The 12,810-nt window shown below is 42.4% G+C and overlaps 1 protein-coding gene across 1 annotated transcript in view; it reads right to left on the bottom strand.

Moving 5' to 3' along the window:
• LOC310770388 (putative ATP-dependent RNA helicase DDX60) overlaps positions 1-11,247 on the bottom strand; it is a 51,184-nt gene extending 39,937 nt beyond the window's left edge. The window contains exons 1-6 of the mRNA XM_083630977.1: positions 11,085-11,247; positions 7,148-7,878; positions 6,458-6,647; positions 4,955-5,296; positions 1,562-1,684; positions 122-253 (exon numbers count right to left, since the gene is read on the bottom strand). Coding sequence (XP_083487103.1) covers positions 122-253; positions 1,562-1,684; positions 4,955-5,296; positions 6,458-6,647; positions 7,148-7,254 — 894 coding nt within the window. The 5' untranslated portion in view covers positions 7,255-7,878; positions 11,085-11,247. The remainder of the gene's footprint in view (positions 1-121; positions 254-1,561; positions 1,685-4,954; positions 5,297-6,457; positions 6,648-7,147; positions 7,879-11,084) is intronic.
• Between the last annotated feature and the right edge of the window lie 1,563 nt (positions 11,248-12,810).

Here is a 12,810-nt window from a genome sequence, read left to right as displayed (position 1 = left end):
TGCCAGTTTGGGATTATTTTTCATAGATCTAATGAAGTAGACTGTGATCTATGAAAGTTTATGCCATATTGAATGTGCTAGTCTTTGTTGTAATGTATTTGAGTACATAGCAGGTTCTCACCCATTTTGCAGAGCTAGTTGGTCTTTCTAGTACTTGCATGTGTGTTTCCAGGACTAGTGAGCAGGTGATGATGCAGACAACATACCGAAGATCTTTTATTTCCTTCTGGAATTGGGCAAATTTTCTATAAGCCTGACATTTCAGAACATATAATGAAAGATGGAAATGTTAGTAAGTATTTTTGTCTTTAAAATCTAATTCAGAAAAGGATTCTATTTTTTTAAGAGAAATACACTTAGAAGCTTGAATGACTTCATGTGTGAATAAACTGTTATGATTCAATATTATCTCTCCTGCTTAAATGAAATCCTTCAAAAGTATATTGAACTACAAACAGTTTTGCTTATTGATGATCCATATATACAGATGAGCTTTTGGGTTCATTCATTTCCATGTCCCTTTTTACAGCCTCGGTCCTGTATACCTGAAGGAGCGTCTCCACCCCCATCATCCAGCCCGGACACTGAGGTCCAGCTCCGAGGGCCTTCTGGCGGTTCCCTCACTGCGAGAAGTGAGGTTACAGGGAACCAGGCAGAAGGCCTTCTCGGTAGTGGCACCTGCCCTGTGGAACGCCCTCCCAGCAGATGTTTATTGCCTTGACAACTATTTTACTTTTAAAAGACTACTGAAGGTGGCCCTGTTTAGGGAAGTTTTTGATGTCTGACACTGTATTGTTTTTAATATTCAGTTGGAAGCCACCCAGAGTGGCTGGGGAAACCCAGCCAGATGGGCGGGGTATAATTGTTGTTGTTGTTGTTGTTGTTGTTGTTGTTGTTGTTGTTGTTGTTATTATTATATTGATGAACATAGTACAGTATATTTATGATAAAGAAAGCTTACAGGATACAGGTTTTGGTTTTACCCTTGACTATGTCTGTTTCTCCACATCCTTTCTGGAGTTTCAAGTCTAGTCCTGCATGTGTTACAAAGATGTACATCTGTAGCACTATTTGAGTAATTCCAGCTGCGTGCAGGGGTACAGCCTCCTCCTAAACTTACCCCGACACACGTTTTACATGTCTAGGCTCCACACAAAGGGGTCTAATTTGCATGGGGAGCTGCTTTTGCATGGGGAGTAGAAGAGGGTTCCTGCTCCAGACCTTCTGCACACTTAATACATGGAAGTTGGCAGGGACACAGCTGAAAGCATGGTCTCGCTCTCCATCTGCTCCCATGCACTTGGAATCACATGTGGGAGAATGTTTAAACATGGTTTGCATTTGAAACATTTTCAGCTACTTATTTTGAACGCTTCCCTATAAGCAGGGAGAAGAACACAGAAAAGGGTCATTCTCCTTTCCTTCTTTTCTTACAATTTTCTTGGTGGACTTGACTGTTTTAAATATCGTATTTTCAAAAAATTTCAGCAAATTAGAAATACAATGATGACGATGATAACAATGGGAGAACCAATTCGTAAGCAATGAAAAAACCTATTACCTTTCCTGCCAAAGCATCCAGACTTCGACATCCACATCCACAAAGAAAACCACATACTTTTGTACCAGATTCCTTCCAGTACTTAACCAGTGATTGACAGTAACGTTCAAGGTTCTTTTCATGCTTAAAAGAAGAAAAAATCATGAGCATAAATTGTGCTGCATAATCCAGCCCACATTAGCACTCCTAAATCACACTGATTTCCCACTAGGATAAAATCTTTTGTTAATTATTGCCCTTAATCATTCAATACTTGTGTGTAGAGCATTCCCAGGATTAATTTAGAGAAGGGAGTCACACATTTGGACCCTGCAGCTACCAGAAGAGAAAGCCCAAGGCACAAGATGTGTAGCAATGCTGTGTGATCAGGGCATCAACGTAATTGAGTGGATCAACCGCTTGGAACCCCTACGCTTAAGTAGGACCCCACACTTTGCACTTTCAATTCAGACAAGTAGAGGCAATGTGTAGTTGTTCTAGAAAGAAGATGCAAGGTTGGGAGTGGGGTTAAAAACATGACCCTGCCCCAAAGTGATCATAGCAATGCCTTACATGTGAGGAACACGTGAATAGGGTTGCTATAATCAACACATCATGATCACATGAGTAAAGGGCTGCCTGTAACTTTGCACCCGCCCATTCAGCTCCACCCATGACCTGTGTGCCGGGCAAAGGTCTGAAGAGAAAGACAGCTGTATTCTCGTAGGCTCCTTCAATATGACTGAGGGCACAGCAAAGGTCTCCTGAATGCCTGAAGGTGCCTACATGGGTATACATTGATTTTATAAGGTTCAATTGACTGCCCTATATAAATCAGGAAATAGACTTTGAAAGCTGCTACTCTTTGTATAATTTGTTGTTGTTGTTTAGTCGTTTAGTCGTGTCCGACTCTTCGTGACCCCATGGACCAGAGCACGCCAGGCACTCCTGTCTTCCACTGCCTCCCACAGTTTGGTCAGACTCATGTTTGTAGCTTCGAGAACAGTGTCCAACCATCTCGTCCTCTGTCGTCCCCTTCTCCTTGTGCCCTCAATCTTTCCCAACATCAGGGTCTTTTCCAGGGAGTCTTCTCTTCTCATGAGGTGGCCAAAGTATTGGAGCCTCAGCTTCACGATCTGCCCTTCCAGTGAGCACTCAGGGCTGATTTCCTTAAGAATGGATACGTTTGATCTTCTTGCAGTCCATGGGACTCTCAAGAGTCTCCTCCAGCACCATAATTCAAAAGCATCAATTCTTTGGCGATCAGCCTTCTTTATGGTCCAGCTCTCACTTCCATACATTACTACTGGGAAAACCATGGCTTTGTATAATAGTTCTAAGCAAAAAGGTCCCAACCATTTTTCTTAAGATGATGCACGTACAGGCGGTGACCATTTCGCACTGGGCTTCTGTTCCTGGCACCCGCACACCTCACCCTGTTCTGCCCTCCAAAAGAACCCACGTGTCGGCAAACACACGTCAATTGGACATGCCCAAAATGGTTGCCGCTGTTATTCCATTGTGGGCATGAGAGAATGCCTGTTTAAGAGCAGGGCTTGCCATATTCAGTTTTTATATATAATTGCACATTTTAAGAAAAAAAGGGTTGGGGTCCTTTTGCTTAGTACTATTGTTTTACTCATATGCTAATTTAATCAATTACTCAATAAATTAAATAAGATTATTATATCAGATGACAACCCTAATTAATAATCATGACAAACAAGATAAAATTGTGGAAATCTGTTTTATGCTAATTATACTATCTTAGTAATTTATCCTCGTTGTATGTATTCTTGACTATTTTACTGGATAATTATTTTCTGATTCTGCCCATTCAAATTGCATGGCACACATTCATTCATTAAGACAAGACTTTTAGAAAATGCAATCTGTACTTCATCATAAGTGGGGAACAGCTGGTTCCCTTGGCAAATCCAATGTTCCCTTTGGAGAAGAGTCATGGCTCAATGGCAGAGAATCTGGCTTACATGCAAAAGGTCCCAGGTGTAATCCCGGGCATCTCTAGGTAGTGCTGGAAGAGACCATGATCTGAAAACCTGAGGAGTCACAGTCTCTCAGCAGAGACAACACTGAACTAGATGGGCCATTGGTCTGACTTAGTATAGTACAGTTTCCTATGTTCCACATTCACCATGGTGTTCTGAAGATGGGAACGGAGAGAGCATTTGGTCCCTGCCATTGTCTGATGGTGCATCCAACTTGCTGAAGCTAAGCTGGTTTGGAGAGCACCTGGGAACCTCATGTTTACTGCCTTGAGCTCCATGACTAAAGAAAGAGGATATACAGTGGTACCTCTAGTTATGAACTTAATTTGTTCTGGAGGTCCATTCTTAATCTGAAACTGTTCTTAACTAGAGGCGTGCTTTCACTACTGGGGCCTCTTGCCGCCGCTGCACCGCCGGCACATGATTTCTGTTCTCATCCTGGGGCAAAGTTCTCAACTTGAGGTAACTCTTCCAGGTTAGCAGAGTTTGTAACCTGAAGCATTTGTAACCTGAGGCATTTGTAACTCAAGGTACCACTGTATACTAAAGCAAATAAATAAGCAGATTGGAGGAGCGCATTAGGCAGAATTTTCCAGTGTTAGCCATCATAGACAAATTCTAAGTGCCTGATATTATTTTATTTTCCTACATAAAACATTAAAAGCCTAGTAAAGTTCACAACATAGTAGCAACCACAAGGATAACAATGCGCTCTTCACATGACATGTTCATGTACTCATTTGTTTCCAATGATGACACTTACTGAATTGGGAAATGCATACTACTAGGAGGGACGTTTGGTTTAATCACTTTTAGTTATGGTTGCGTATTTTTATATAGTATTTGTTTTATATGTAAGTTACCTCTGGGAATATGACAATGCATAAAGTAGCAGTTCAAATTATGTTTTTGTTCAAGGATTCCCCCCCCCCTTGATTTTCCCTTAAATTATGAATAAGAGCAAAGTCAAGGAAAACATTACCTAATGTTAAAGTTGCAAATACTACCCTGTTTTGATCCTTACCCCTAAAAATGATAGTTGTGTGTGATCACACAGGAAATGCCTCAGGGTTGTAGCTGATGAAGCCAAGGATTGCTGTGCCATGCAAGAGGCAGCACTAGACCCATCATTAGATAGAGTGAAGCTGCCACCTCAGGCCACTTCTTTAGGGGGTCAACAAAGAGCAGCCAATTGTTAGTTGTTCAGCTGATTATTATTGTCTTTTTACTGCCAGAAAGGGGGAGCTGTGATTGCAGGATAGCCTGTCTCAGGTGCCAGCCTGGGATACCATGCATTTTGACTTGGGCAGGGGGGAAGGACACCATTTTCTGCCTCATCTCAGGAAGTAAGATGTCTTGGACCAAACCCTTTCCTTCACTGAAGGTAACTCACTCTATTATTTACCTGTTTAAAATGTGCCTGATATTTGAACAGACTATTGATGTGGTATCCATAAACTCTGATTGCATCTGATTCTTGGCCTGAAGTAAGCACAATGTTGACTCTCTTTGACAAAGTATGCAAAATAAATACATGGAGGAAATTGGTGTGCAGTTGATCCAACCCTTCATCAGCGACTATTAAGAAATACGGATAGTTGTCTTGCAGAAATTGCTGCCAACTACTCTCTAAGCAGTTCGAAAATTCAGTATGTATAGGAATTTCAGTGTTCTTTCTCAGATGAATGATCAATGCATTACGCAAAGAAAGGAAATCAGGATTTCTGAAATACATATGTTCTACATCCTGTAAGGGGAAAAAAAAACAATATATATGAAATACCTCTCAATGTATTACAGTAATCGAGACACAGAACATTCAAAAGAGTATGGCATTACATTAAGGCTGCAATCCTGTTTTAACATACACATGGAACTCACTAAAATCTATCCTGTTAACATGCCACATATATATGGGCTTGTGGTTATCACTGAATGGAAGAATGAAATATTATTGACTAAGGAACTGGGCTTCTACACATGAAGAGACTCCCAGTGCCTTCTACCTGGCACAGACAACACACCAGACCCAAACAGACAGGTAAGTAATGGGATGTTCAGCTGTAGCTCCAGTGGCTGCCATGTTAAGAGTCTTCACTCCTCAGTGATAGTGGCGCATGGGAGAGCGAGTCAGGGACTAACTTAAATCACCTTCATTAATTTCAGTGAGCAGAATGTGAGTAAAACCTAGCTGAATACTAAGCATTACGTTACGTTTCTTGCACAGAAAAACAGAGCAACTGGTGGAAAACGGGGGTCCCCACCCACTTTTGGCTCTGGTCTGACCTGCCACTGCCTCCACTTCCACCACCACTTCCACACACCACACCTTAAGAGATTCAGAGGAATGCAGCTCTTGACATAGAGATGGCTCCCCTGTCCTAGTGGCCTGTCCATGGTCCTGAAATCTTTGCAGTTTAGGCTCTGAAATTACTGTATTCTGCATTGTTTTTATCCTTCACTAACCATCACTGATCAAGGTATTGTTTGTGGATTGGCTGTCAATGGATTTTGCCTCCCTCAGACTGGACAACTAAAGCCAAAACAATTACATTTTCACAGTATTGCTTTTTGATTTTGTTTTTGCTCTACTATTAATTGAGATACTTTTTGTGCTTGATCAGAATAGAAGAAAAAGCTGGTCAGGTTGGTCACTTCAACCTAGTGAGCCAGATTTGTCCCACAAGTTGGCTAAGCCTGTTTGAAGGTTTTTTATCATGTTCAAAGCCAGGTAAGCAAGTTGAATGGAATAAAACAGCTTCTTTCTCACAATTGCTACATCTTTGTATTCTCTTCTTGTGACTGAAACACCTGTGGTCAAGTTAAACAAATACCAGAAGAGTGAACACATTTTTTCCTCCAGTGAAGAAAACCACTGTACATAGTAAAATCACATTTTACTTGTTACCTTGAAGAAAACAATGAAATATTTTGCTCCTTTGCTTGTTAAATCCAGGAGAAAGCGCTCAACTAGGTAGAAAAAGTGCAAGTTTTGTCCACGCTGCAATGTTAGTTCTCTTGCACAAGTGATGAATAATGAATCACCATCAATCAGAAAAAACTCTGACTCTACATAGTCATTCAACAAGCTGACATATCTGGATTAAAGACATAAACAAACAATGCAATTTAACAGTAGTCTTTTTAAAAATGCCATAGTGATACACATACACATACTAGGTCCTTTTGGTGAAGGGCAGGTAGTATCATCATCATAAAAAACCCAGGTACCTTCTTTCTAAACCACTGATTCATAAGCTAACTGAATAGTGGCTTGTAGTCATAGTGATTCCAATATTCCATTAGCTTAAGAATCAGATCTTCAGAAATCCTGTTCCTGATTACACAGCCCGTTTGGGCTGACAGACACCAGCATCCAATAGAAAGCTTGGGGTGACCTAGTCTAAAATGACCTCAGGGTGTTCTGGGCTAAAGCTTAAGATCAAGAAATGTATTTTCAATTACTACATACTATTTCCCTTCCCAAGACTGCCCAGGTCCTCTTTCATACCTAACAGCAGCTAAGCTAATGAAAGCGGGGAGGGGGGGCACCTCCATTGTGACACTACAGGACAGGAGACTAGTTTATCATACATACTCAGCTTTTGGTATTTCATCCATAAGTAAACAAGTAATTTGTTCCATGCATCTCTGTAGCACTGGAAAAAGAAAAATGCAGACAGAGCTTAGATTTATCACATACATTAGCCAATTTCCCACCAAGATCCTAAATAGCCGAAGAGGAAAACTGTGTAAGAAGCTATGTTGTAAAGCAACTTCTTTTCCAAGTTTCAGAACAATTTTATAAGATCCTGGTCTTGTCCTGGATGTCAGTAAGCAAAACCCCCATCCATCCTGAAGACCTCTTCATTATGAGGCAGTGTGGTGTAGCAGTTACGAGTGTTGGGCTAGGACTGGGCATTTGAATAACGTGTGAAGAGGCACTACACATGTACCAAGTTATATGTAGTGCTGCTCCACCATGTGAGAGGGAACCCTGTCCCAATGATATGCACTCCACCTACCCAGTGTTACCCTACAATGAAATAGGATCCTGGAAAAGGCATCAAACAAGACTACTCCAAAGAATATGAACACAAATTTAAAAACCGTATAGTTACTTGCCTGGATTTTGGAAATCGTACAAACATGGTTCACTGGGAACTTTCGCCAAGGATGCTTGTTTGGGTTGGCTGAACGTGGAAAGAGAGGTTTCATCTCCTACTGAACTTGCTTCAGAAGCCATGGTGGGTATGGGTTTTGACATATGAATCGGTCCAGCTTTGGAAACTTGGTGTTTTACATCTGGCCCATTATTCTTCCATACACCTTGGAATTACCAAGCACACAGAGATATCATTCTACTATTTAAAAAATATTTTCATAGCTGAAAATACATCTGAAAATACATTGACACTAATTAATGGCTGCTCAGCCCATATGACCCTATGACCCTATGATTCCCCCACTCAAGCCCCCCAAAAATCAGCATTCAGCAAAACTATTGCAAAATCACCAAAATCAAGACCTTCTTAAACCAACTGCTCAATATTTTCAGTGGAGGGGTTACATTAAGTAATATGTTTGAATGTTGAATGTGTAAGTGTATGTCTAGAGACAATGGATAAAACCAACACCATTAGATGTACTGCTGGATAAGTGTTTAATGGTTATTGTATTTGTTTAAAAACCGATAAAAAATTTTTTAACCTATTGTAAAATTGGTAAGATGCTTCACAAATGTAAACACCAGCGTTATCATTGCAACAGTCCCTGCTCATTCTCAGCAGTTCTCTGTTTTACAAAACGAAGCAATAATACATTTCGCTCCAGAGGTCAGGAAATAGATGACTTTTGCATAATTATGAAGCTATCATGGGAAGTACTCAGTAGATATGCTTTTCCTGCTACATACTTGTAACACTATGTTAGATCATTTTCCTTCTGAACAAATATGAATGGGGGGCAGTACCATCTACTAATGGATGATAGCCAGATGGCTATGATCAGAGGCAGAATGCCACTGGTTCCTAGTTTCTGACAAACACAAATAGGGAGAGCACTTTTGTACTCAGGTCTGATAAGGAGCAAAGTGTACCAAAGAACTTTGTACCTAGTTAGATAAAAATGTTGCAGCAACAATCAATCACTTTTATGAAAAACGTAAGTTGGATCACATAAAATGCCTTCAGTTTGAAGTCCCCAAAATTAGCTTAGCTATGTTTATGACTATTTTAAAACTCAACTTAAAACATTCTCTCCAGAAAAGGCCTTATGTTAAGAAATGTCAGGAGCTACATGGAAGCTCATTAATTTTTAGTATGCCCCATTAAATACTGCAAACTGTCTTCTTGAGTCTGATAAAACCCACATTCACCAAAAATCTTACTGTTAACTTCACACTCTGCCCCCCACCCCACCCCCTTTCCAGAAAAAGTATCCACTGGTGTCAGGAATTGTGAGGGGAGAGCGGACAAGGGGTGAAAAGAAGAGTTAAATATATTCCCTGCCATGATAGCCTTTTCTCCTGCAAGCTGCTTTTTATAATGCAAAGGAAAAGATTTAGGGACCCATATATTTCCCCCCATAGAAGGCATGTGATTTTGAACAACGGCCATGGAAAGGTTTAAGCATGACCACACTCTTTTCTATGAGTTCCCACTCATAGAATTCAGTCTTACAAGTCTCCTACAAGTGTGAGAGATTCCAGGCTGCACAGCCAGGCACTATGTGCAACTCGGCCCTTATAATGTGTTCATTTCTTTCTATAAAGCCCTTCTTCATCAAATCAGATTCTAGGGACTGGAACCCATAGGAGCTGCCAGGAGCAGTGCCGGATTTATGTATAAGCTAAACAAGCTATAGCTTAGGGCCCCACTCTCTTGGGGGGGGCAGGAATTTAAAGGGGGGAACTGGATGTACATTTCCAAAATATAAGATAAAAAATAAAACCTACATACAGCAACAGTGTTTGGTGTTGTGTAGACTCTTATGATGTAAGTAATGGGCCCCGCCTGCTAGCCTGCTCCCTAAAATATCACTGGCTTGCTCATTTCTATATATAGGGTGCCTACATTCTGCATGGACTGGTTGCATGGCAACATGAAGCTGCAGACTATAAATTTCATGTTATAGCAGGTTTCTAGAGGCTAGATTATGAGTCTTTGTAAATCGTGTTTCTAAAGGAACTTTTGTTATTGCCAAATGCCAATGTGTTTGCATTATTAAGTTTGTTATGAATTAAAAAATCATTTTAAGTTAGAGCTTAATAATTATTTCACTATTAATATACTTCTTCTTAATTGTATTTCAGTTCAACAGTTCTTGGATAAAATACATATTTTGCTATGTGCAAATGGCTTTAGATACCTATTAGGTCCATAAATTACCATACAGCATATATTCAACACAAAAAAACAGCGACAATTTGTTGTTGACAAAGGACAGCTGGACATATAAAGGGCCCCATTACCTTCAGTAGCTTAGGGCCTCATCAAACCTAAATCCAGCCCTGGCCAGGAGGTGGGGACGGGCAGGTGGCAAGTGCCCTCCCACACCCAGCTCACTTGCCTCACTATTTCTGAACTCCTGATTACAGTATGCTCTTATTTTTCGTTCTTGCCCACTGATCCATATGTGCCCCACCCCGTGTTCCCCCCCCCCCCCGGTGATAGTCTGACTCTGCAAATTTGGGGGAGGCTATCAGTGAGTAAGGGTTAAACCACAGAGCCTAGGGCTTGCCGATCAGAAGGTCGGCGGTTCGAATCCCCACGACGGGGTGAGCTCCCGTTGCTCAGTCCCTGCTCCTGCCAACCTAGCAGTTTGAAAGCACGTCAAAGTGCAAGTAGATAAATAGGTACTGCTCCAGCAGGAAGGTAAACAGCGTTTCCGTGCGCTGCTCTGGTTCGCCAGAAGTGGCTTAGTCATGCTGGCCACATGACCCGGAAACTGTACGCCGGCTCTCTCGGCCAATAAAGCGAGATGAGCGCAGCAACCCCAGAGTCTGACACGACTGGACCTAATGGTCAGGGGTCCCTTTACCTTTATCAGTGAGTAACCAGCAATCTTATTTTCAGTTCCTTTGGTGTCTGAAACAGATCTATTGTGTGGATCTGATCCTAAATATATATCCTAAGCAGATGAGCGTAGATCACAAAGATCTGGTGTCCAACCACTTCCAATCCATTTCGAAGTTCACCCTGACACTAGCTTTCAGCCTTGCAGGGCTCAAGCCAGCCTGAAAAATTAGAGCCTCCCTGACTGGAAGAGCCCTGTTCCCCATCACCATGAAGGGAAGCAGGTAGCTCCCTCTGTTACTCTGTGAACTAGGCCAGGCGCTCTGCACATGCTCAAAGACACAATCACCCTCCTAAGCTGCCTAAGCAAGAGCAATGTCGTTCTGCGCAAAGCTCCAGGGCGCAAACTCTTGTCTAGCTTCCACATTAAGCATGGGGACCTTCTCCACTGATGCTCAAGGCTCCTTTCGTGCCTCCCCTTTCCAAATACTCCGACAAGCCCGCACACACAACACACACCCTTCCACCGAAAACCTCCCGCCCTCTCTTACTTCTTTTCTGCGCCGGAGAAAAGGAGATGAGCGCGCGCCTCTTCTCTCCTCCGCGACGCGCGCCTGGTCTGGAAGATGCGCGCTCGGGGACGCGGCGCGTTCCGTTTAAGCATCGCGAAGTCAGCGGCGCTGTCCAACCAGGAACGTGCCAGCTGTTCCTTTGAGTTTCGTTTCCGCTGCCCGCGATTAAGTTTCGTTTCTGGCGGAGCCTATATTTAGAACCTCTCCCCATGTGGATCAGATTGTTAAACGGCATAGGCCACACCCCAGATAAGACGCTGTGGTGGAGCACGTCGACGCAACAAGGTTAAAACGATCGCTGTTTCCTTGTGGTCCTACAAGTACAATGAACGGTGAGGGGCGGGGTAAGGATTGAGTCAGCTGTGCACAGGCTAAAACCACCTTGACGGTGACATTTGTGCAAGTTATTTCCACGTCACTAGAGATTGAGGACCTTGCGTTTTACAGCGCCTTTGCAGATTAGGCATTATAAAGCCTAACCACATTCGACTCTGTGTATATAGGCAGGATCAGTCTCTCCGAAAAGAGGCTTGAATGTGGCAGGGGGCTTAATTCCTCCCCATGCGTTCACAGGGCATAGCTGGAAGAGGGTCCCAGAGCCGCTTTTTATTGCACATTCGTGAAGTTTTGTGGTGCAGTCAGAGTCGCATGCTCTCGGGCCTTCAATATTGCTTGTGCCTGCAAAAATGTTGGGGGGGGGGGCGGTCACACTGCTTCACTGATCAGCGCGTTCCCCTGATGAAATCCTGTGCCTTTTTTTATACCGCAAAATGTGGTTTGTTTTTGTCAGGATTTTGTTGCGTCATCCAGCCAGTAATAATGTGGTTACCATTGGGGATGCATCGCAGAACAACTAATAAAGCAGAACAAATCCATCACTAATGCACTTTTGTTGTGATAGGAACATATTGCAGAACCCACCTGCAGTAAAAAAAAAAAAAAAAAACTGGTCTGGAGCAGCCCTATGTGGAAAGGGTTACAATTATTGTGGAAAGGTGTTTTTGGTTTTTTTCAATAATTGACCTAAACTGTTTTTTGTGTATCTTGACCATTTTGTGATCTGCAGTCTTGCAGGGTGTGTGTCTTCCAACTCTCTTGATTCTGTGGTCTATGACATCAAACACTCCCAAAACAGACTTCCAAAATGCTTCTCAGTTCTCCAGGTTTCAGAGCCAAAGGATAACAGCATAGGCTGGATTTGAGCAGGAAACAGGAATTAGATCAATCATTCATGATAAAAATTTCATTATTTCTAACGTTCTGGTTGCTCCAGAGTCCTGTGATGACTGATTCAGTTGCGCGAGGAGGTAACTTTACCAAGGGGGGCGGGGTGTTGTGTTGGATCCGCATTTAAGTTCCCATTCTCAGCAAACAGTCCTAAGCCGTAGTTCATATGCACTCGCCAGCTGAGTGGTTATGGTTTTCGTATTTGTATTGGTTTTAAAAAAAATGTAAAAAAAGAGGCAGGCTCCAGGGGGCGCTAGTGCGCTGCTGCTTCTTCAACGGCGGGGATTAGAAACGGGGGGAGTTTTCGCCGGAAGCTGCCTGAGTAATTAATCCGACATGTTTTGAGTGCACGCGGGAGTCACGTGGAAGAAAGTGGGGGCTTCCTTCTGAGTAGCACTTAATTCTAAGCTATCCAAATTGCGGGAAAACTGGAAACCTGAAGCGGC

Source organism: Podarcis filfolensis (assembly GCF_964270895.1).
Source record: "Podarcis filfolensis genome assembly, chromosome: 9".
Taxonomy (NCBI): Eukaryota; Metazoa; Chordata; class Lepidosauria; order Squamata; family Lacertidae; genus Podarcis; species Podarcis filfolensis.
Note: the sequence above shows the minus strand (reverse complement) of the source record. Positions and strands in the feature narration are given on the sequence as shown.